The 26301-nt window shown below is 36.2% G+C and overlaps 3 protein-coding genes across 5 annotated transcripts in view; 1 reads left to right on the forward strand and 2 right to left on the reverse strand.

Annotated features, from left to right (window-relative positions):
• The window catches only part of cdc5l (CDC5 cell division cycle 5-like (S. pombe)), a 26555-nt gene extending 24863 nt beyond the window's left edge, over positions 1-1692 (forward strand). Inside the window, exons 18-19 of the mRNA XM_061966633.2 lie at positions 1301-1381; positions 1456-1692. Coding sequence (XP_061822617.1) covers positions 1301-1381; positions 1456-1569 — 195 coding nt within the window. The 3' untranslated portion in view covers positions 1570-1692. The remainder of the gene's footprint in view (positions 1-1300; positions 1382-1455) is intronic.
• supt3h (SPT3 homolog, SAGA and STAGA complex component) lies at positions 1604-21789 on the reverse strand. Its single transcript, XM_061966649.2, has 12 exons — positions 21708-21789; positions 14766-14882; positions 11316-11400; positions 9234-9320; positions 9075-9171; positions 6713-6855; positions 6552-6627; positions 6130-6242; positions 3653-3757; positions 1996-2115; positions 1828-1917; positions 1604-1756 (listed from the first exon to the last, which is right to left on the reverse strand). Exons 2-12 carry the CDS (start codon positions 14843-14845, stop codon positions 1715-1717), a joined length of 1038 nt encoding a protein of 345 aa, XP_061822633.1. The 5' UTR covers positions 14846-14882; positions 21708-21789; the 3' UTR covers positions 1604-1714.
• A 2789-nt stretch (positions 21790-24578) lies between these two features.
• LOC133610453 (follistatin-related protein 1-like) overlaps positions 24579-26301 on the reverse strand; it is a 43455-nt gene continuing 41732 nt past the window's right edge. For all 3 annotated transcript variants that reach the window (XM_061966750.1, XM_061966741.1, XM_061966734.1), the window contains one exon: positions 24579-25162. In XM_061966750.1, the coding sequence (XP_061822734.1) occupies positions 24911-25162 (252 nt within the window). In that variant the 3' untranslated portion in view covers positions 24579-24910. The remainder of the gene's footprint in view (positions 25163-26301) is intronic.

The raw sequence follows: 26301 nt of genomic DNA on the forward strand, positions 1-26301 counted from the left end.
GAGCCATTTTGTGGTCTTTACAGATGTAAACAGGAAATGAAACGTACGGTGATATCCGCGCGTTTTTTCTTCTTCTTCCGGGGGCGGGCGGTAGCTTACAGTAGAAGAAGAAGCGCTTCCTGTTCTATGGGGGCGGGTGCTTACCTTGGCGGTTGCTTGCGTAGAAGAAGAAGCGCTTCCTGTTCTACCGGGGAAAAAAGATGGCGGCTGTTTACCGAAGTTGCGAGATCGAAACTTTATGAAAATGAATCGTAATAAAGCGCACCGGGTTATAAGGCGCACTGTTAGCTTTTGAGAAAATTTGTGGTTTTTAGGTGCGCCTTATAGTGCGGAAAATACGGTAATAATACTAACACAGACACTCGTAAACCTGTTAGCGTGAGTACATTACGATAGCCCGTACAAATATGCATGAAACACTCCTACACACATGGGACACTTTAATAAATAACAATTGTTTTAGTTATATTGTAAAACTTACAAAAAGGGATGTCCGATAATATCGGACTGCCGATATATGCTTTAAAATGTGATATCGGAAATTATCGGTATCAGTTTTTAACATGTCCCAAATTCCAAGCTGCTGTTTTGAGGCATGTTAAAAAAAACAATGCACTTTGTGACTTCAATAATAAATATAGCAGTGCCATGTTGGCACTTTTTTCCATAACTTTAGTTGATTTACTTTGGAAAACTTTGTTACATTGTTTAATGCATCACAACAAAATTAGGCATAATAATGTGTTCATTCCACGACTGTATATATCGGTATCGGTAATTAAGAGTTGGACAATATCGGAATATCGGCAAAAAAGCCATTATCGGACATCTCTACTTACAAACATTGCTTGAATGAAGAATCCTTACAAGTAGCAACACTATGGATGGCTAGAAGATGAATCAGCACTTCTACTTCCAGTTGAAAGCTCAAAAAAAGACACTGCAGTGCACCAACTTGTCCAAAAGATGACACCTTAACACACCACTTCAGTCTCTTTGCTTATTTTTCAAAAGTGTTTGCAATATGCGAAGAAAAGTCCATAAATTAGCCACAGCGTTTTAAAGCATAGCTAAAACGTTGCGCCTTATAGTTGTGAATGTGAGCTAGTTGTATTTTACACGTTTGATCAATATACTAAATAACTCAACAAAAGTAAAACATTTATATTTACTTCTCTTTTAAATACTTAGCTTTTTGTGTCCAAAAAATGATTCCCTGAATCTGACAAATCATGTAATGATTGTAGTATCGTTCATATTGGAGCTGGCTGCTAAAAGGATATGATGTTGTGTCCACCAGGTGGAGCAGCGAGCCACAGAGCAGCAGACCTTCAGTCAGTTGAAGAAGCAAGAAGATCTTGCTATTCCCAGAAGACTTGAGGTCAGTTGCTCTAACTGGAATACTTCAAAATAAAAGCATGTCAATTAAACATGTTTTTTGGGGGGGGTTTTAAGGCGTTGCGAGAAGATGTGGAGCGTCAGATGGAGCGAGAACGAGAGCTCCAGCAGCGATACGGAGAAATAGTCATGGAGAGAGATGCTCTGATTAACAGTGCTCAGAAGTGCTGAGGAACACCTGGAGCTGGCGACCAATCACGTCCTTTTCTTTATACAAGTCCCGCCTCCGTGTGATGGAGGTCATGTCAAAGCGTTTGTGTGTTAGTGATCAATAAAGTTTATTTGAGCAACCTACGACTGAAGAAGTCTCAAAGACTCAGCAGGCCAGGAAGATCATCCCACTCCTCCTCTGGGCGCTCTGTTGGAAGGACACCAGCAGCTGTACGTTAATATGTCATGTAGTACGTCACGTAGTTGGTGTGCACTCACCATGTGTCTGTAGTTGTATCTTCTCATGGCCTCTCGCACATGACTGGGTGTGATGGCTCCAGTGGGAATTTCCACAGTAGCAGGACAGCTCTAAAAAGAAAACAGGTTGAAATGTATCGGAGACGTCATTATTTCTGTATTTACTACACACAAAGTTAGTCATCCAACCTTCTTGCGTTTCCTCTGTCGTGCTCGACCGTCCACACTGCCGTTTCCTTGGAGGAGGGGCTTGGAGGACCCTGGGGTGGAGGGGGGCGTGGCTTCAGGGGAGTCTGTTTCCTTCTTGACCTAATAAGGAGAAAGGAAGTTGTTTAGTCCTTTTTTGTCACAACTTTTTAATTTATTCCATTTTGAAAGCAAATTATACATTTTTAATTTTGGACTAAATGTATGGTGACAGTCACATTTTACTAAGCAAAAATATAACAAGAACACAAACAATGTGTATACATGTGTATACACAGACATATACATACACGTATACATACATGTGTATAGATACATAAACATGCATACATACATGTATATGTATATAACATACCTATACATACATGTGTATACACATGTGTGTGTATATATATGTTTATACACACATACATGTGTATACATACACACATAAATGCGTATTCACACACGTGTGTATACATACATACATGTGTATGTATACATACTAGAGATGCGCGGTTTGCGGACACAACCGCGGATTATCCGCGGGTCGGGTCGGGCGGTTGAAATTAAAAAAAAATTAGATTTTAAATAGATTCAGGCGGGTGGCAGTTAAACCAATTCGGAAATATATATAAATAGTTAAATGTTGTTACCCACATACGAAAAACGAGCAGGCACCTGCAGCATATGCCACTTGGAGGTGCGCTCAGCGCGGCTCCCAGATGATTGCGCACTGGTGTGCGTCTGGGCCGTGACAGCGTGGCACGCATTGAATGTCTCTGCTGCATTGGATCAGTCTCCTTTCTTTAACAGGCAAAAGCTTTATAACCTCACTAATGCCTTGCATCGTCTATATTAGATATATAACAACGGGCGGGTGCGGGCGGATGCGGTTTTGATTAAATGTTAGTTCGGGTGGATGCGGATGGTTGACGACTTTTGTGATGCGGTTGCGGATGAAATAATTCCCTATCCGCGCATCTCTAATACACACATACATGCGTATTCACACACGTGTGTATACATACATACATACACGTGTATGTATACATACACGTGTATGTATACATACATGTGTATGTATACATACACATGTATGTATGTATGTATATATGTATGTATGTATGTATGTATACATACATACATACATACATACATGTGTATGTATACATACACATGTATGTATACATACACGTATAATACTACCACCACCATGCTTGACGGTAGGCATGGTGTTCCTGGGATTAAAGGCCTCACCTTTTCTCCTCCAAACATATTGCTGGGTATTGTGGCCAAACAGCTCCATTTTTGTTTCATCTGACATCACATGGACAAAGATAAGACCTTCTGGAGGAAAGTTCTGTGGTCAGATGAAACAAAAATGGAGCTGTTTGGCCACAATACACAGCAATATGTTTGGAGGAGAAAAGGTGAGGCCATTAATCCCAGGAACACCATCCCTACCATCAAGCATGGTGGTGGTAGTATTATGCTCTGGGCCTGTTTTGCTGCCAATGGAACTAGTGCTTTACAGAGATTAAATGGGACAATAAAAAAGGAGGATTACCTCCAAATTCTTCAGGACAACCTAAAATATGTCTGCGCTATCTGTGTGCCTTTTTAAAAAGGGGTGAGGAGAGACAAGGTGTGTGTGTACCTCAGAGTGTGTGTCGTAGTTGATGTGACTGACGGAGATCACATGACTGACGGGGTTGGTCTTTGCCACCATTTCCTGCTTCACCAGCAGAGACAAGTCCACGATCTGAAGGAGAGATGAAGGTGTCAAGTAAGTCCAGTCCAGCATCTTCACACTCTCTTTTCTCTGCTTTATATTGGCAATTCCTCACAGTAACTGCAACAGAAAGGGCGCCATCTGCAGGCGTAGAAACAGTACTGCAGCTCTACATCCAGCAGAGAGCGCTGTCCCACAATTTCTCATATTGAGGAACTTCTACAATTGTGTTGACATTGATGCAGCTCGCTAAGGAAAAAATGTTCTACTGTACTCAGCACGGAGAAAATTGAAAGAAAGTTTTTGTTGTGTTGGTATCGACTTGGTATCAAAAGTGTCGATACTTTTGACAACCTTACAAGTCAACATTTCCCAGCGAGATGTTTTGATGTTGAGAAACTGAGGCGTGGACCTTCAAAAATGGCTAACAAAGACAACATTCTAACAGGAAGCATGTGTCAAGTACCAAAAAAATGTTTTTGCCGCAATCTAGCATGCTAATTCTAGCATATTTACATGCTAACAGTTAGCCTTTGTCAGGTACAAACATCTCAGACTTGAAGGTCTATACCTGTGAAATTAGCTAACGTCAACATTAGAACAGTAAGCATGCACCACGTACCAAAATATATGACACCTGTAAAAATAGCTAAAAAAAAAGAAAAAAAAGCTAAGATGCTAATGGTAGCATAAAATATTGCTGTGATGTCATGTAACTGCACATCTTATAAGTACAAAACTCAATGGTTTTTTAGTGTGTAAAACTGAGTTTAAAATGTATTTTATAACTAGAAAACATAAGAAATTCCATGAGAATGCTGAAAAGCCAACGCTAAACTGAAATGCCAACAGTTAGCACGCTAGCCAGATAGTCACGTAAGAAAAATAGAACAGTTGGTATGCGTCAATCAGTATCAAAATGTTTGACTCTGAGGTTATACCTTCAAAAATATCTAAAAATGCTAACAGTTTTTTTTTTTTACATTTTAGCATGTTTCAAGTGGCAAAAATATCCGACTTTAATGTGTATACATGTGAAATTAGCTAAAAATGCTAACAGTAAGCACACGTCAAGTACCTAAATATAGGACTGTGAGGTGTCTATCCGAAGGATTTTACAATTTCTTTTTTACATTTTAGCATGTTTCAAGTGGCAAAAATATCCGACTTTAATGTGTATACATGTGAAATTAGCTAAAAATGCTAACCTGCTAACAGTAAGCGTGCGTCTAGTACCTAAATATAGGACTGTGAGGTGTTTATCCGAAGGATTTAAACATTTTTTTTTACATTTTAGCATTTTTCATGTGGCCAAAATATACGACTTTAATGTGCATACATGTGAAATTAGCTAAAAATGCTAACCTGCTAACAGTAAGCGTGCGTCTAGTACCTAAATATAGGACTGTGAGGTGTTTATCCGAAGGATTTAAAACATTTATTTTTACATTTTAGCATGTTTCAAGTGGCAAAAATATACGACTTTAATGTGTATACATGTGAAATTAGCTAAAAATGCTAACAGTAAGCGCACGTCAAGTACCTAAATATAGGACTGTGAGGTGTTTATCCGAAGGATTTTACTTTTTTTTTTTTTTTACATTTTAGCATGTTTCAAGTGGCAAAAATATCCGACTTTAATGTGTATACATGGGAAATCAGCTAGAAATGCAAACAGTAAGCACGCGCCAAGTACCTAAATATAGGACTGTGAGGTGTTTATCCGAAGGATTTTACAATTTTTTTTTACATTTTAGCATGTTTCAAGTGGCAAAAATATCCGACTTTAATGTGTATACATGGGAAATTAGCTAGAAATGCTAACAGTAAGCACGCGCCAAGTACCTAAATATAGGACTGTTAGGTGTTTATCCGAAGGATTTTACAATTTTTTTTTTACATTTTAGCATGTTTCAAGTGGCAAAAATATCCGACTTTAATGTGTATACATGGGAAATTAGCTAGAAATGCTAACAGTAAGCACGCGCCAAGTACCTAAATATAGGACTGTGAGGTGTTTATCAGAAAGATTTTACAATACATTTTTTTTTTACATTTTAGCATGTTTCAAGTGGCAAAAATATACGACTTTAATGTGTATACATGGGAAATTAGCTAAAAAAGCTAGCATGCTAACAGCTAAAAGTACCAACATATGACACCTGCAAAAATAGCTACAAAATGCTAACGTTAGCATTCTAGCAATTAATATTAACAAGCAGCATTTTGACTTTGGAATAGTTTGAATGGGTTGAGAAAAATGGAAAATGTATAAGTTATGAAAACAATTGTCCGTTCATTTTAAATGGGGAAACAAATATCCCGGAAAATGCGGAATTCCTGGTAAATTTTTGCCAGAACTTGTCAGTTTGGAGCTCCTGCGTTTTTAAAGAGGCGCTCACCTGGGCGACAGTCTCGTAGGCCAGGTAGGACATGATCTCCATGGCAACGCTGTTTGGTTTCAGCTCCAGGTTGCTGCAGTCCAGCCAGTCCCGAAACTTGGGCGCTTTCTTGGCTGGACACAAAGTTGTCTTTTTTACGTGGAAACACATTCAGGACATTTCCTACATTTTTACTTTTTTGTCTTGCAGACGGACTCAAAAAAAAACAACTGGATATAAAAGATTTGAAAGTATTTTGGTAACATTATGTCCATTTTCAGGTAGTATTGATATTTCCTTGACCACTAGAATGGATAAAATGACGCAGGATTATTAGAGACTACATGTTTTTTTTCTATAATTATGAAGATGACATATTTCTTTGCATAATAATGATTGTTATTAATAATAAAGAGATATTATATTAGTATTTGTTTACATACCAAAGCTGAGCTGTCGACTCTCACAGAATTCAGAGTACTGCGTCTGGTCCATTGCTCGACTGTGACGCTCCATACGCTGCTCAGCAACACACACAACACAGAGGTGTGTGTAAGTGTGTGTGTGTGTGTGTGTGTGTGTTGTATCAGGACATGACAATGACCTCCAGTCTCTCCTGCTTGACAGGGTCCATCTCCGTTCTCTCGGTCAGCGACAGAAGCTCGCCCGTGTGGTCCAGCCACATCAGGTAGTCCTGGGCCAGGCGCTGCCTCCGCTGGTTACCCCCGGCAACAGTGCCCAAGGCGCCTGCCAGAGAGCGCTCGTTAGTTCACATCGGTAGTTCAACCTCCATCTTTTTAAGGGGTCGCGGGGGCAGCAGCCTAAGCAGAGAAGCCCAGAATCTGATGGGCTACTTCGTCAAGGCCTTCCCAGACATAGTCTCTCCTGTCCATACCATATAATGTACATGATGTAATGTACATGATGTAATATTAGCCGAGTAATATTGTAATATTAGTCTGTCACTTGTCTTCACAGGCACCATGAAAGAGGTGATGTCATGTTCATAATGTATGTCATCTAAATAATACGAACATTTCTTCCACAATAAAGTTTTTTTCATTTAAATATGAATTTATTTAAATATAATTTAGATTACTTTACTATCTTTTTTCTTGTGTGCCCGCAGGTATGTATGAATGTATGTAAAGTGTACATGTATGTGTGTGTGTGTGTGTGTGTGTGTGTGTGTGAAAGAATGAATGTGTACATGTATGTGTGTGAGTGTATGTATGAATGTGTGTAATGTGTATATGTATTCATGTATGTATATGTGTGTATGTATGAATGAATGAATGTATCTATGTATTTTGTATGAGTGTATGTATGTATGTATGTAAGAATGTGTGAATGTATGAATGAATGAATGAATGTGTGTATGTACGAATGAATGAATGTGTGTGTGTATGAATGAATGAATGTGTGTATGTATGAATGAATGAATGTGTGTATGTCTGAATGAATGAATGTGTGTATGTATTTTGTATGAGTGTATGTATGAATTAATTAATGTGTGTCTGTATGTATTTTGTATGAGTGTATGTATGAATGAATGTGTGTGTGTATGTATGTATGTATAAATTAATGTATTGTGTATGAGTGTATGTATAAATTAATGTGTGAGTATGTATGTATGTATAAATTAATGTGTGTGTACGAATGAATGAATGTGTGTATGTATGAATGAATGAATGTGTGTATTTATGTATTTTGTATGAGTGTATGTATGAAATAATTAATGTGTGTATGTATATATGAATGTGTGTATGTACGAATGAATGAGTGTGTGTATGTATAAATGAATGTGTGTATGTATGAATGAATGTGTGTATTTATGTATTTTGTATGAATTAATTAATGTGTGTATGTACGAATGAATGAGTGTGTGTATGTATAAATGAATGTGTGTATGTATGTATGAATGAATGAATGTGTGTATTTATGTATTTTGTATGAATGAATGAATGTGTGTATGTATGTATGAATGTGTGTATGTATGTATGAATGAATGAGTGTGTGTGTATGTATAAATGAATGTGTGTATGTATGTATTAATGTATGAATGTATGTATGAATGAATGAATGTGTGTATGTATGTATTAATGTATGTATGAATGAATGTGTGTATGTATGTATTAATGTATGTATGTATGTATGAATGTATGTATGTATGAATGAATGGTGTGTATTTATGTATTTTGTATGAATTAATTAATGTGTGTATGTATGTATGAATGTGTGTATGTATGAATGAATGAATGTGTGTATGTATAAATGAATGTGTGTATATATGTATTTTGTATGAGTGTATGTATGAATTAATGAATGTGTGTATGTATGGATGAATAAATGAATGTGTGTGTGTATGTATTAATGTATTTTGTATGAGTGTATGTATGAATGAATGATTGTGTGTATGTATGCATGAATGTGTGTATGTATGTATTTTGTATGAATGAATGAATTAATATGTATGTATGTATGAGTGTGTGTATGATGAATGAATGTGTGTATGTCCGTATTAATGTATTTTGTATGAGTGTATGTATGAATTAATTCATGTGTGTATGTATGTATGTATGAATGTGTGTATGTATGAATGAATTAATGTCTGTATGTATAAATGAATGTGTGTATGTATGTATGTATGTACGTACGTATGAATGGATTACTTTCTGGACAGCTGCTGTGACATGTGAAGAAGAACAGAACATGGCCTACTGGGACTTCATGTCCTCGGCCTCACTCAGAACCAGTCCAAAGGTCTTCCTGAGGTGGGAATAGAACTAGCAATCCCACAATGCATTTGGGCCTGCCAGGTCTGATGCGTTCTCCCTCCTCCACCACCAGAGACAAGTCACTACCAGGGGGGATGGCTCCAAGAATCAGACCCCCAAGTGCTGGCTTTGTGCTGCCGCCCAGCCCACAACTCTTGATGATGTGAAATGAAACTTGCTGAGGTTCACCTGAGTCCTGCTGAGTGTCCTCGTCCTCCAGCGTCTTGACAAGTTTGGATTTGTAATCTTTGAACTGAAGATACTTCAGCAGCCGGGACATCTTTTTCTGAGACGCAACATCAAGTCAAACAACAACTTGGTCTCTTCCTGTTCGTGTCCTGTGCTCACCTTGTCTCTTCTCATCAGGAACAAGATGTCCTCCACTGCGATGACCCTTGACCCGCGTAGCGTGGCCCTCTCGCTGGCCTGATGGAGCTGGTCAACACACACACACACACACACACACACACACACACACTGCATCAATGTGCTGCAGTAGCACTGTCTTCCTCAAGGGGCACCAGTGAGACGTCAGAGTGCATTGAACAAATAAACACTTGAATATAATAATGTGGTAAATAAGACTAATAAACTATTATATTTGACTCATATAAATGATGCATTTCACAACAAAAATTGACCAGTGTGACAATGTGTGACTATCTAAGTGGGAAAACTGATAAAATAAATAAAATATTTGTATTACTTTATAATAAATAAATAAATAAAAAATAAAAAATAAAATATATATATATATATATATATATATATAAACTTTTATTGTGTGGAACTGGCAATACATAATATTTAAATTTGAATCCAATAAAGTGGAGCCTCCATTGACCAACTTCATTGGTTCTTGAACATGGTTGGTAAACAAAAGGTTCATATAGTCCAGTAGAGATGTGGATTTTTTGATTTGATTCAATTCAGAATCCATTCTTGATTCACAATGAATACTCTTTTAATAACATTGGTGCCTGAACTACATTCCTCCATAAAATAGACAAAACAGCTACAAAACACTTCTATATTACTTGAAAGAAAAACGATTTTTTTTTAATCAAAATTCTACCCAAACATTTAAAAAAGTCAAATACAAATAAATCAACAAGAGAAGTATCCAACACTTCTCTGTTCTAAAGTAAATAAATATGATCATCTACATCAACAACATGATGGACAGGACAGATTAAAAAAAAAAAAGTTTTGTTCTTTGTAATCGATTTTTGATTACTTTAATCGCTTAAAAATTCTTACAAATAAGAATCGCAATTCATTCGAAAATCTTCTTTTTGACATCCCTATAGTCAAGCAGAGTTCCCAATGAGAAACAATGTAAATGAATAATTAAATAAAAACAGAATACAATGATTTGCAAATCATTTTCAACTTATATTCAATTGAATAGACTGCAAAGACAAGATATTTAATGTTCACACTGGAAAATGTTGTTATTTTTTGCAAATATTAGCTCATTAGGAATTTGATGCCTGCAACATGTTTCAAAATAGCTGGCACAAACGGCAAAAAAGAGGGAGAAAGTTGAGGAATGCTCATCAAACACTTATTTGGAACATCCCACAGGTGAACAGGCTAATTGGGAACAGGTGGGTGCCATGATTGGGTGTAAAAGTAGATTCCATGAAATGCTCAGTCATTCACAAACAAGGATGGGGTGAGGGTCACCACTTTGTCAACAAATGCATCAGCAAATTGTCAAACAGTTTAAGAACAACATTTCTCTACGAGCTATTGCAAGGAATTTAGGGATTTCACCATCTACGGTCCGTAATATCATCAAAAGGTTCAGAGAATCTGGAGAAATCACTGCACATAAGCAACAAAGCCGAAAATCAACATTGAATGCCCGTAACCTTCAATCCCTCAGGCGGTACTGCATTAAAAAGCAACATCAGTGTGTAAAGGATATCACCACATGGTCTCAGGAACACCTCAGAAAACCACTGTCAGTAACTACAGTTGGTCGCAACATCTCTAAGTGCAAGTTAAAACTCTACTATGCAAAGCGAAAGCCATTTATCAACAACACCCAGAAACGCCGCCGGCTTTGCTGGGCCCGAGCTCATCTCAGATGGACTGATGCAAAGTGGAAAAGTGTTCTGTGGTCTGACGAGTCCACATTTCCAATTGTTTTTGGAAACTGTGGACGTCGTGTCCTCCGGATCAAAGAGGAAAATAACCATCCGGATTGTTATAGGAGCAAAGTGTAAAAGCCAGCATGTGTGATGTATGGGGGTGTATTAGTGCCCAAGACATGGGTAACTTACACATCTGTGAAGGCACCATTAATGCTGAAAAATAAATCTAGGCTCCACTCTATCAACATTATCTTTGTGGATATCAAACTTTTTATAAACGCTTATTTTTTTCGTAAGAAAAATATTTTTGTGCGTGTGCAAGTGTTACCATGGTGATGAGCTGTGTGTGGACAATGTCCTCCACCAAGGCTGCTGTCTCATGCAGGGGTCGACGAACGTCTCCCAGAGTAAACCTGCCACCCACACACACACACACACACACACACACACACACACACACACACACACACACACACACACACACACACACACACACACACACACACACAGAGTACCATTTGGTCACACCTCACATTTGCATGTTCTAGTAACCACTTCCACCAACATCTAAACCACATCCTAGAGATCGTTCTTCATCTTTCCCTGCTGCCCGCCTCCTCCGTGCTGTGATTGGTCGGTGGTGGCTGTCAGTCACACGGCTCAGCGGGGCTTGGGTTTGAGGCTTGCGGGAAGGGTTCGAGTTTGGCTTCATTGAGGCTTGGTTTTAGGTTTGGGGGTTTATTTGGGTTTCAGCATCTCCGACCACCAAGAACCCACAACTCCAAGGTAACACACACACACACACACACACACACACACACACACACACACACACACACACACACACACACACACACACACTACAAATGGATACAACATAATTTGGTGTATTCAAAAATATTATTCTAGTATAAAAAAAGCATGCCAAAATACTAGAGTTAAGTACTGTACTGTACTAAATACTGAGAAAAACCCCCTAATTGGGATATTCTCCCCAAAATTGCGATTCGATTTGCGATGTTTATATTTCAAACATTTAAATGCATAAACTGTGAAAGTGATGGAGACAGAATGTGTCAATCAACATATTCCTGTCTCAAAATGCCACACATTAGAACAATATGCAATAATTTACTTTCAAAATGTATTTGTCTTTATGCGGACAGACTCCGATCTTTTGTCTCCATCATGCTCTAAAACTGAAGAAATAACCCATAAAAACTACTATAATGTAATCATACTATATTAATAATAATGCAAATAACCATTTAAATGGATACAGACTTGTATTTCTCATTTCTGTAGAATTGTTTACCAGGTGAATAACTTTTAGTTGTTCTAAATAAATAAACAAAAAAAAACTATTTAATTTGTATAAATATTGAACATCTTAAAGTGCATTTTTTCCGAGTTAGAAAAACTAGGTCGGGTTGTCTTTTTTTTTTTTGTTCTCGCTTGTTGGTCCGTGTTGATGGGCTCGTATTGCCCATTCGATTTGAGGCTAAAATATTACCGCGTCTTATTTTTTTCCTCTTTATTTTTGTTACTTCTCACTGGTGAGTCGCGAGGCTCTCCGTCCGAGCTTCCTGCGTGTGAGCAGTGGCCCCGCTCTCCGCCCACCGAGACAAAGAAGAATGATTCGTGATGTGCGGATCGATAATTAAATATCGACACCGCCGATACCAGATCACTATGCTCTAATATCCATCCTCAAATCAAAATATCGAAACTTTTATACTTTAGTTCAGGGGTGTCCAAACTTTTTCCACCAAGGGCCGCATACAAATCATTTAAAGTATGCAGGGGCCATATAGATATTTCTTTATTTAAAAAAATGCTATGTATTATAAGTGACTAAGTATATTATTATTCATGTTTAGTTAGAACATTTCAGCGTTTTCTCATTTTTTCTTAAATGTTTACTGTTGTTTTTCCCCATGTAAGATAAAAACATAAAATAAAAACAATAATAATATGATTGTTTACGGTAACTAAAAAACCTAGTGTTTCAAAATGTCTGGCTGTACGAAAATATCAATGTTCAGTTACACATTTAACAGTGTTTATTATAACTGTTGTCATTTGTCTTTATAAGTTAGTATTATTTTTTTACTTATTTAACTATTTAAACTTTGTTTATTATTTTAAACATATTTTTCTGTTATTATGAGATCTTCTCATATTTTAGATCAAGGGTGTCTACACTTTTTCCACCAAGGGCCTCATACTGAAAAGTTGTTTTTTTTAAAAGCTAAAAACAAATATTGTGCCAGCTTTGTATTATAAACATCTAAGTATATTATTATCAATTAATAGTTACAACATTTCAGCTTTTTCCTAAACACATATCCTTTTTTTTTTTTAGCTTTTTTCTTAAATTTTTACTGTTGTTGTTTTTTTGTTTTTTTTTACCAATTTAAGACTAAAATAAAAACAATAATACTATGATTGTGTAACTACATTGTGTCAAAAATGATGCCTGTGCAAAAATATCAATGTTCAGTTACACATTTAACAGTGTTTATTATAATTGTTGTCATTTTTCTTCATAGGTTAGTATTATTTAATTTTCAATTGACTAATTAAATTTTGTTTATATTTTAAACATATTTTATTTTTATTTTGAGAGCTTCTAATATTTTAACTCAGGGGTGTTTTTCCACTAGGGGCCGCATACAAAAAGTATAAGGGGGCCAATTAATAATTAAAAACATGAAACTTGTTTTATAAGTGACTAAGTATATTATTATTAATTATAATTGTTTTTATTTAATTTTTTTCTCATTCCATTCCGACTTTTGCTCTTTTTTTCTTACATTTCTATGGTTGTTTTAGAAAGAGAAGTTATTATTTGAACATACACAACTTTTTAAATTTGAGCAGACACGTTAAGTGCATTTGCACAAAGTACCGGATCGGTATCGCCGATACCAGCCTGAATTTTACTTGGTAACGGATCGGAAAGAAAATCAGTGGTATCGCACATCACTGTGAATGACCGAAGAAAGAGGGCTCCCTGCGTTCAGTTAGATAAACACGCTCATGCTCAGCACAGAGTGAGACCTCTTTCTCCCTGTTTGAAGCGAGACACTTGATTGGCCAGAAGGAAAAAGACACAAAGCTTGTCAATTCTGATTGGCAAACATGTCTGCCACTCAAACGCCAGTGACAATGGACAAAAAAGAACAAAAAAACTCTGCCTCTTGCCACTAATTGAAACCCTGATGTCGATTAATCGTGCAGCCCTACATGGTCCATGTCAGTTACATAGTACTTTCTCTTATACTGTATACAAATCAAGTATTTAAAACAGGAATTCCGCATTTTTACTCACAAATAATAGAAAAAAGTATCTGTCTTGTAATGTTATGTAAACACTGTTGTCAGACCTTGTACCAAAAAATGTGGCAAATTAACACCTTTTTTTTTAAAGTATAATTAACTTTACTCTATTGAATATTTAGTGTGAAAATAAATACATCAATATTTGAGGTCAATGTAGTACCACTCTCTCGTCATTGCAGCCTACAAAAGCTAACTCGTAATAAATAGCTAATGGTAACGTCAGCATTACTTTTTTTCCCCCCAATAAGGATAGACACACACTTTACGCTGCCCCCTTGTGGTTTGGAGTGCATGTTTAAATCATCTTGACTTCCTCTACGTCCTTTAACTTTTGTTTAAACAGGTTAGCATGGCATCAAACAGTCTCTTTGGTGGAAGCAGCCCCCCAGCATACACAGGTGCGTGTGTGTGTGTGTGTGTGTGTGTGTCTTACATCATGCCCTGTATCTCAGTGATGAAGCTGGTCTTGGATGCAGGCCGGTCTCGCCCGCTGGCGACAGCAGATCCTGCCATGTGACCTCTCTCGTCCAATCACAGACTCTGATAGACACTAACGAGAAAGATCAAAGCTTTTAAAGAAGTTCTACTTCAACTCCGAGCTCTAAAATGACCACAATAAAGACAAAAAATACGTTTTTATACAGATAAGACTGTCAGTACACTGGTGTCAAAGTCACAACTGGCCCGCCACAACATTTTATGTGGCCTGGGAAAACCTGGAATTAATATGCATATTTTATTACTAAACATATTCAACTTTCCATTGTCAAAAAAATTCCTATCGTTTAAACGTGATCTAATACAGCAACAAATATACTATCTTACATTTCAAACATTTTTTGTTACACTCAAAATAAGTACTTCAATATCTGCTTGACTCCTGATTTTAAAGCAAGTTATCCATCAAATTGTACACCCCAAAAATATTTTTACAGTAAAAAAATGGTAGCCAAGTCGCCACAATTTTATCAGTTAAATGTTTTATATGTATGTATATATATATTAGGGCTGCAACAACTAATCGATTACAATCGATTATAAAAATAGTTGCCGATTAATTTAGTCATCGATACATTGGATCTATGCTATGCGCATGCGCAGAGGCTACTTTTTTCTTTTTTTATATATATATAAACCTTTATTTATAAACTGCAACATTTACAAACAGCTAAGAAACAATAATCAAAATAAGTATGGTGCCAGTATGCTGTTTTTTTCCCCAATAAAATACTGGAAAGGATAGAAATGTAGTTTGTCTCTTTTATCCGATTAATAATCAATTAATCGAAGTAATAATCCACAGATTAATCGATTATCAAATTAGTTATTAGTTGCAGCCCTAATATATATATATATATATATATATATATATATATATATATATATATATATATATATATGCTGTAGAACAGTGGTTCTCAACCTTTTTTCAGTGATGTACCCCATGTGAACATTTTTTTAATTCAAGTACCCCCTAATCAGATCAAAACATTTTTGGTTGAAAAAAAAGAGATGCAGAAGTAAAATACAGCACTATGTCATCAGTTTCTGATTTATTAAATTGTATAACAGTGCAAAATATTGCTCATTTGTAGTGGTCTTTCTTGAACTATTTGGAAAAAAAGATATAAAAATAACTAAAAACTTGTTGAAAAATAAACAAGTGATTCAATTATAAATAAAGATTTCTACACATAGAAGTAATCATCAACTTAAAGTGCCCTCTTTGGGGATTGTAATAGAGATCCATCTGGATTCATGAACTTAATTCTAAACATTTTTTCACAAAAAAAGAAATCTTTAACATCAATATTTATAGAACATGTCCACAAAAAATCTAGCTGTCAACACTGAATATTGCATTGTTGCATTGTAATAAATGGAATAGCCTACTTGATTTGATGTTCAGTTTATGAACTTACATTCATATTTTGTTGAAGTATTATTCAATAAATATATTTATAAAGGATTTTTGAATTGTTGCTATTTTTAGAATATTTAAAAAAAATCTCACGTACCCCTTGGCATACCTTCAAGTACCCCCAGGGGTACGCGTACCCCCATTTGAGAACCACTGCTGTAGAAAACATCAAAATGTCATTTGTTACTGTAAAACCTGGATTTTTTTAGTGTACTGTATGTAAAAAATATATATAATCAATAAATAATTTCATATATTAATATATTATTTACTGTTACAAGGGGCCCTCAAAGTGCACCATGTCATTTTTTTACTGTAAAATTCACAGATTTTTTATAGTCTATGTAAAAAATATTTATAATCAATAAATAATTGCATATATTCATATATTATCTACTGTTACTAGGGCCCCCTTAAATGCACCATAATGTCAGTTTTTTTTACTGTAAAATTTACAGATGTTTTTTATTGTGTACTTAAAAATATATATATAATCAACAATTGTATATATTCATATTTTATCTAACGTTACAGGCAGCCATACGTGGCAGTTAAAGAAAATGTGTTTGACACCACCGCTTTACAATTTTTTAATTTATTTTTTTAAATAGTACAGTATTAGCTTTTCGCTATTGCTTGAAACATTTTTGTACATTAAAGATGCTAAAAAAATCCAGTGTCAACAAAACATCCACATCTTAGCTTTACGTTACACTACATCCCAGCTAATAGTGAAAAAACGTGAATAATCGACGGAGCCATAAAAGCCCCAAAAAGTTTTTTTTCTACTCTAAACTCAAATAAAATGCATTGTTATAGTTATTAAACACATTTTAATTGAATGTTACATATTAAGATAAGCATATAGTATGTAAAACTGAGTTATTTTGACTGTGTTTGAATAGGGATGTTGATTGCAATTTGTTTTACATTGTGAATACAAAATAAATAAATGTATAAAAAAAACTTGCAGCTAGGCAGCACCTAAAAAAAGTTATTTTGATCTTTTTCTCTTTGTCTTTTTTTTTTAAACACTGATGCATGACAACATATTTTTCACATCAAGAGGAAATTGGGTAACAATGAAATGTGGACAAAATGAAACGAAGGAGTGGCATAAAACACTTCTTTCTGTGGCAGCATCGGAGAAAGTTGTACATGTAAACAAACTACGATGAGTTCAAGGATCGCTGAAATTAGTAGGACAAAACGGTGCTTGCCAAATACTCTCGTCAGTGAAGCATGTATAACATAAACAGTGGGATTTCTAACAATTACGAAGGTTTGTGTCATGTTTGTTCTCCTACAGAAAATATATTAAAACTAAAAAAAAAATGTTTTCTTCCTCTTTTTCTTGGGGTCGCGGGAAAACATGATAGACTGTCAAAATAAAAAATGTCTCTATGTAAAAAAATTTAGTTATTTTGACATTTTGTTTGTATAGGGATGTTGATTGCTCAACCTGGTGGATATTTAAAAATATTGAAATGTATTGGAAGTGCCTCAATTTGTTTTTACATTGTGAATACAAAATAAATGAATATAATAAAACCTTGCAGCTGGGCAGAACCTAAAAAAAAGTTATTTTGCTCTTGTTTCTCTTTGTTTTAAAACATTGAGGCACGACAACATAGCACATTTTATTTTTCACATCAAGAGGAAATTAGGAAACAAAATGAAACGGACAAGGAGTGGCATAAAACACGTCTTTCTGTGGCAGCATCGGAGAAAGTTGTACATGCAAACAAACTACGTTGAGTTCAAGGATCGCTGAAATTAGTAGGACAAAACGGTGCTTGCTAAATACTCTCATCAGTGAAGCTCGTATAACATAAACAGTGGGATTTCTAACAATTAGGAAGGTTTGTGTCATGTTTGTTCTCCTACAGAAAATATATAAAAACTAAAAAAAAAAATGTTTCTTCATCTTTTTCTTGGGGTTGCGGAAAACATTATAGACTGTCAAAATAAAAAATGTACAGATAAAAGCCAGTAAATTAGAATATTTTGAAAAACTTGATTTATTTCAGTAATTGCATTCAAAAGGTGTAACTTGTACATTATATTTATTCATTGCACACAGACTGATGCATTCAAATGTTTATTTCATTTAATTTTGATGATTTGAATTGGCAACAAATGAAAATCCAAAATTCCGTGTGTCACAAAATTAGAATATTACTTAAGGCTAATACAAAAAAGGGATTTTTAGAAATGTTGGCCAACTGAAAAGTATGAAAATGAAAAATATGAGCATGTACAATACTCAATACTTGGTTGGAGCTCCTTTTGCCTCAATTACTGCGTTAATGCGGCGTGGCATGGAGTCGATGAGTTTCTGGCACTGCTCAGGTGTTATGAGAGCCCAGGTTGCTCTGATAGTGGCCTTCAACTCTTCTGCGTTTTTGGGTCTGGCATTCTGCATCTTCCTTTTCACAATACCCCACAGATTTTCTATGGGGCTTAGGTCAGGGGAGTTGGCGGGCCAATTTAGAACAGAAATACCATGGTCCGTAAACCAGGCACGGGTAGATTTTGCGCTGTGTGCAGGCGCCAAGTCCTGTTGGAACTTGAAATCTCCATCTCCATAGAGCAGGTCAGCAGCAGGAAGCATGAAGTACTCTAAAACTTGCTGGTAGACGGCTGCGTTGACCCTGGATCTCAGGAAACAGAGTGGACCGACACCAGCAGATGACATGGCACCCCAAACCATCACTGATGGTGGAAACTTTACACTAGACTTCAGGCAACGTGGATCCTGTGCCTCTCCTGTCTTCCTCCAGACTCTGGGACCTTGATTTCCAAAGGAAATGCAAAATTTGCATGGTTGGGTGATGGTTTGGGGTGCCATGTCATCTGCTGGTGTCGGTCCACTCTGTTTACTGAGATCCAGGGTCAACGCAGCCGTCTACCAGCAAGTTTTAGAGCACTTCATGCTTCCTCCTGCTGACCTGCTCTATGGAGATGGAGATTTTAAGTTCCAACAGGACTTGGCGCCTGCACACAGCGCAAAATCTACCCGTGCCTGGTTTACGGACCATGGTATTTCTGTTCTAAATTGGCCCGCCAACTCCCCTGACCTTAGCCCCATAGAAAATCTGTGGGGTATTGTGAAAAGGAAGATGCAGAATGCCAGACCCAAAAATGCAGAAGAGTTGAAGGCCACTATCAGAGCAACCTGGGCTCTCATAACACCTGAGCAGTGCCAGAAACTCATCGACTCCATGCCACGCCGCATTAACGCAGTAATTGAGGCAAAAGGAGCTCCAACCAAGTATTGAGTATTGTACATGCTCATATTTTTCATTTTCATACTTTTCAGTTGGCCAACATTTCTAAAAATCCCTTTTTTGTATTAGCCTTAAGTAATATTCTAATTTTGTGACACACGGAATTTTGGATTTTCATTTGTTGCCACTTCAAATCATCAAAATTAAATGAAATAAACATTTGAATGCATCAGTCTGTGTGCAATGAATAAATATAATGTACAAGTTACACCTTTTGAATGCAATTACTGAAATAAATCAAGTTTTTCAAAATATTCTAATTTACTGGCTTTTACCTGTATATATGTAAAAAAAAAAACGGAGTTATTTTGACTTTTTGTTTGTATAGGGATGTTGATTGTTCAACCTGGTGGATATTTAAACATACTGAAATGTATTGGAAGTGCCTCAATTAGTTTTTACATTGTGAATACAAAATAAATAAATATTAAAAAAAACTTGCAGCTGGGCAGAACCTAATAAAAGTCATAAAACGTTTGGTGGACAAAATGAGACAAAGGCCTGGCATAAATAAAACACGTCTTTCTGTGGCAGCATCGGACAAAGTTGTAAACAAACTACGATGAGTTCAAGGATCGCTGAAACGAGTAGGACAAAACGGCGCTTGCCAAATACTCTCATCAGTGTATAACTGTATAATGTATAACATAAACAGTGGGATTTCTAACAATTAGGAAGATGTGTGTCATGGATGTTCTCCTACAGAAAATATATTAAAACAACAACAAAAAATGTTTTCTTCATCTTTTTCTCATTATGTTGAAAATATTGAAATGTATTGGAAGTGCCTCAATTTGTTTTTACAATGTGAATACAAAATAAATAAATATAAAAAAAAACCTGCAGCTGGTCAGAACCTAAAAAAAAGTCATAAAACGTTTGATGGACAAAATGAGACAAAGGCGTGGCATAAATAAAACACGTCTTTCAGACAAAGTTGTAAACGAACTACGATGAGTTCAAGGATCGCTGAAACGAGTAGGACAAAACGGCGCTTGCCAAATACTCTCATCAGTGTATAACTGTATAATGTATAACATAAACAGTGGGATTTCTAACAATTAGGAAGATGTGTGTCATGGATGTTATCCTACAGAAAATATATTAAAACAACAACAAAAAATGTGTTCTTCATCTTTTTCTCAGGGAAAACATTATGTTGAAAATATTGAAATGTATTGGAAGTGCCTCAATTTGTTTTTACATTGTGAATACAAAATAAATAAATATTAAAAAACCCTGCAGCTGGGCAGAACCTAAAAAAAGTCATAAAATGTTTGGTGGACAAAGTGAGACAAAGGTGTGGCATAAATAAAACACGTCTGAAAGACAAAGTTGTAAACGAACTACGATGAGTTCAAGGATCGCTGAAACTAGTAGGACAAAGCGGTGCTCGCCAAATACTCTCATCAGTGAAGCATGTATAACATAAACAGTGGGATTTCTAACAATTAGGAAGATGTGTGTCATGGTTGTTCTCCTACAGAAAACATCCATCCATCCATTTTTCTACCGCTTGTCCCTTTTGGGGTCGCGGGGGTTGCTATTTTTTGTTGGCGGCTCCAGAGCCACGGGTTGCTGACCCCTGAGCTAGACGAAGTCTGACCTTCTCTGCTTAGGCTGCTGCCCCCGCAACCAGACCTCGGATAATCAGCAGAAGTTGGATGGACGGAAAATGGAAAGTTGATTACATTTAGTAAGAAAATACGCATTAATTCCAGGCTTTTAAGGGCCACATAAATTGATGCGGCTGTGAGTTTGATATTGGTAACTAGTATACTTTATTAATAGACTATTTAAATGTATTTTAGAATACCGGTATGCAAAAGGGGCCAATAAAAACATAATAACAAGTAACCTAGCATTACTTCTGTGGTTTGATAGTTGTGTTGTCTAAATAAGAAGTTATACGCAGAGACTACGGATAAATAAACAATTCAGCAGAAGAGTATTATGTCAAAAACAAGAAATAAAGAGGACAGGTGCTGTGACCACATTGTGCCCCCCCGGTAGTAAAATCTGAATAAAACCACACAGTTCCCTCCTATTCAAACACGGTGGTTATGTTTTCTTTTGTCGAAACAACAATGGCGACACAAACAAAGAGACGTGGGTCAGGACGGGAAGAAGAAGAAAGAAAGCAGATTAAACGAACACAACTCACCAAAAGTAGCAGACTCAACCGTCGCGGGCGGTTGTTTTACGTTCAACTGTGGCGCGCTTTGATGACGTCAAACACAACAAGGACGTAAAGAAAGGAGGGACATGGTTTTTTTTTATAAACCTTTATTTATAAATGTCAACATTTACAAACAGTTGAGAAATAATAATCAAAGTAAGTACAAAAACAGTACAAAACAGCGCCAGGGGGTTGTAGATTCAAAGTAACTAAAATAGAATGCAATATATATATATATATATATATATATATATATATATATATATATATATATATATATATATATATATACATATATATACATATATATACATATATATACATATATACATATATATATATATATATATATATATATATATATATATATATATATATATATATATATATACATATATATATATATACACAGTGACGTGCACATGATTATAGAGGGGCAGGGGCTCAAAGTCAGAAAAGGGCAGAACTTTTTTTTTTGGTCCTTTACACAATATGGAAATTAATGTAAAATTGAATTTGCTAATAGGAAGCTAACTACTTAGCTGTGTGTCCTTTGTAGGTAAAAGTGATTGCCATTTCTTTTGTGTCAACAAATTATTGTCATGAGTTAATTCACATTATCATAGTCTTGGAAGACATGAAAAGCAACAAAACACTGGTTTATTATTAGACAGTGCATTTTATTTTGAAAATTAACCCGGCGTTTTATTTTGTATTTTGTACACTACTTCCTGTCCCGCACGATCCGCTCTGCTCTGTGCGGAATTGATGTGCCGTGCTCAATTGATGCGCCGTGCTCCGACGTCCGGCAAAAACAGAAGCTGACACACTGAATAATAGAATAATACAGCGTTTTTTCTGAAATATTACCCATATTAGATGCTGAATTAGTGGACGGCGACTAGACCATAACTCACAGGTTCAAGTTGCTCCACTGTCACGTCTTCTCAGGGGCGCAGTTGGCTCTCTCTCCTCTTACTTACTCACTCACTCGCCCTCTCTCTCTCTTTCTGGCGGAAGCGGCAGGCTTAAACAACCCGGTATTACAAGAAAACGTGGAGTTTTTGTACCGCTGTTTTTTTTGTTTGTATTTTTTACATCCCTGACAGGAATTTATTACTGTTTAAAGAAAAAACAAAAGAAAAAAAAACACACACACAGGCAGAGGGCACTTTTTAAGTAGAGGCAAAAAAGGGCAGCTAGGGGCTCAAGCACCCATAGGGCCCTATGTGTGCACGTGCCTGTATATACATATATATATACACACACACATATATATATATATATATATATATATATATATATATATATATATATATATATATATATATATATATATATATATATATATATATAAAAACAAAGTGCAAAGCCATAGGCTCACTCAATTTCAGTGAATAATTTAAATTTGGAACACAGCATCATCGTTTTCACAGCTTTTTTGATTGTTAGAGGTAGAGAGTGTTTTAATGTAGAGTTCTAATTCTTTTTTAAAGGCAGAAAAAACAGGTCGGGTATTGAGAAATTTACATTTATGAATATAAAACTTAGCCAATAGTATAATGAGGTTGCAAAGGTAAAATTAATTTTAAATGTTTTTTTCATACAGTGTAAATCCAAATAGCACATCTTTAAAACAAAGCATTAGGTTTATAAAATTTAAAAAAAAAATGTAATTGAAAAATAAACACGTGACATGTTTTGGAATGTTACCTTTGCAACTTCATTATACTATTGGCAAAGTTCTATATTCATAAATGTAAGTTTCTCAATACCCGACCTGTTTTTTTGTGCCTTTAAAAAAGGATTAGAACCCTACGTTAAAACACTCTCTACCTCTAACAACCAAAAAGCTGTGAAAACGATGATGCTGTGTTCCAAATTTAAATTATTTACTGAACTTGTGTGAGCCTATGGCTTTGCACTTTGTTACATATACACACACACAAAAACAAACAAATAAATAAATAAAATAAAATAAAAATAAAGTAAAATAAAAAATAAAATAAAAATAAAAATATATATATATATATATACCCCGCCTACCGCCCCTGTGCAGCTGATTTGGCTCTGGCACCCCCCGCGACCCTGAACGGGACAAGCGGTAGAAAATGGATGGATGGACAAGCGGTAGAAAATGGATGGTAGGATGGATATATATATATATATATATATATATATATATATATATATATATATATATATATATACCATACCAACTTTATTTATAAAGCCCTTTAAAGACAAGCACAGTTGAAAAACAAAGGGCTGTACACCACAAAGAAATAGAGGCAAAGGACAGACTAAAAAAATAACATTTAAAACAGAAATAAAAATACACAATTAAAAAGCAAATATAAATTACCCTAAGAACAGTTTGTTAGATACAAACAGTTTAAAAGTTAAAAACAGTTCAAAAAGTTAAAAGCTAAAAACAGTTCAAAGTCTCATGCTGGGTTAAAAGCCAGTGAATAAAAATGGGTTTTAAGAAGGGTCTTAAAAATAGCCAAAGAAGGGGCCTTATATATATTTTTTATTTTATTTTTATTTTTATTTTTTTTATTTAATGTTATTTATTTATTTATTTTTATTTTATTTTTCACACAATCATGTGTGCTTCACGGACTGTATCCCTTGCAGACTGTATTGTTCTATATTGTAGGAACCAGAATATTAATAACAGAAAGAAACAACCCTTTAGTGTGAATGAGTGTGAATGAGAAAAAAACAAAAACAAAAACAAAACCCAAAAAAACCAATTACACAGTGTTAAAATAAATACATTTTAACAAAATAAAATTGTTTTTAAAGAGTCAATAAAATTGAAGTGAAAATAAAAATTCAGCTTCACCACTTTAGTCATAATTTTTGCCCTTAAGGAACTTCTCTGTGATGTCATTACTGCCACAAGTGGTGGAAAAGAGTAACACTGCATCCCATACCGACCACTATTGAGAAACAGATATTTTGAGCCTATGGTTAAGAAACACTGCTGAATTAGGAGAAGAAAGGTAAGTCAAATGTCCTGTCTGTCCTTAAGGTGCTCCAATGAAGCGTCGGTCTGCTCCATCGTCCTCAAACGCTCACCCGGAGAAAGCTGAGGTGTGGACCCTCTGCGAGCGCAGCACAGCGTCCCCTAGAGGCTTCGTGCAGACGGACAGCCCCAACTTCTTGTGCAGCAGCCTTCCTCACCACTGGCGGTGCAACAAGACCCTGCCCAGGGCCTTCACCGTGAGCACGTGCCTGCTTTCAAGAGCCTGCTGTTGTAGTTTGTCAATACCCATCCAAGTCCTTCTCCATCCGACCAGGTGCTGGCCCTGAGCGGGGACGTTCCGGATGGCGTGCCGGTCACCGTGATGGCCGGCAACGAGGACAACAGCAGCGCCGAGCTGCGTAACGCCACCGCCACCATGAAGCAGGGACGCGCTCACTTCAACGACCTGCGCTTCATCGGCCGCAGCGGCAGAGGTGGGAATCAAGAGAGTGCTTTATAACGCGCTCACGTGACGTACAAGTCAAATAAATAAAAAATCTAAGGCAAGAATGAAATAAATCATACATTTCCTGCAAATTTTTCAAGATGATTGCCCTCTAGGAGTGTTAAAAAATAGATTTTGGAATTGACAGCAATTTTTATTTGTAACGATTAGGATCGGTTTCAAAAAGTAAAATGTGTGACTTTTTAAAACGCCGCTGTGTACACGGACGTAGGGAGAAGTACAGAGCGCCAATAAACCTTAAAGGCACTTCCTTTGCGTGCCGGCCCAGTCACATAATATCTACGGCTTTTCACACACACAAGTGAATGCAATTCATACTTGGTCAACAGCCATACAGGTCACACTGAGGGTGGCCAAACAAACAACTTTAACACCGTTACAAATATGCGCCACACTGTGAACCCACACCAAACAAGAATGACAAACACATTTCGGGAGAACATCCGCACCGTAACACAAATACAAACACAACAGAACAAATACCCAGAACCCCTTGCAGCACTAACTGTTCCGGGACGCTACAATATACATCCCCCGCTACTGAATCAAGAGTCGATTCTGAATTGAATATAAGGAGGATGATCTACAAAGTTTAGAAGCTGTGTGATAAGTAGATCCAGCAAGTAGCAGTATTGCTAAGTGCTAAACAAGATATACAACATATTAATATAATCAAACAATTACTTACTGTACGATTTCTGCTCTCACTGGGATAGTGGTTAGAGTGTCCGCCCTGAGATCGGCAGGTTGTGAGTTCAAACCCCAGCCGAGTCATACCAAAGACTATAAAAATGGGACCCATTGCCTCCCTGCTTGGCACTCAGCATTAAGGGTTGGAATTGGGGGTTGAATCACCAAAATGATTCCCAGGCGCGGACACCGCTGCTGCTCACTGCTCCCCTCACCTCCCAGGGGGTGATTAAGGGTGATGGGTCAAATGCAGAGAATAATTTTGCCACACCTAGTGTGTGTGTGTGACAATCATTGGCACTTTAACTTAACTTACAAAGACTGGGATGTTTATATTAAATTAGAGGGTTTTATGGATGGAATAGTTAAAGTTAAAGTTAAAGTACCCA

Source organism: Nerophis lumbriciformis, linkage group LG02, assembly GCF_033978685.3.
Source record: "Nerophis lumbriciformis linkage group LG02, RoL_Nlum_v2.1, whole genome shotgun sequence".
Lineage (NCBI taxonomy): Eukaryota > Metazoa > Chordata > Actinopteri > Syngnathiformes > Syngnathidae > Nerophis > Nerophis lumbriciformis.

Bases quoted from the DNA above. Each gene is read 5' to 3' on its own strand.
- supt3h (XM_061966649.2), bottom strand. From the start codon at position 14,845: ATGGCAGGATCTGCTGTCGCCAGCGGGCGAGACCGGCCTGCATCCAAG. The intron at 3,758-6,129 runs GTGAGCGCCTCT...TCTCTCCTTCAG, and splicing joins CCTACGAGACTGTCGCCCAG to ATCGTGGACTTGTCTCTGCT. The intron at 1,918-1,995 runs GTTGGATGACTA...TTTTCTTTTTAG, and splicing joins GACAGAGGAAACGCAAGAAG to AGCTGTCCTGCTACTGTGGA.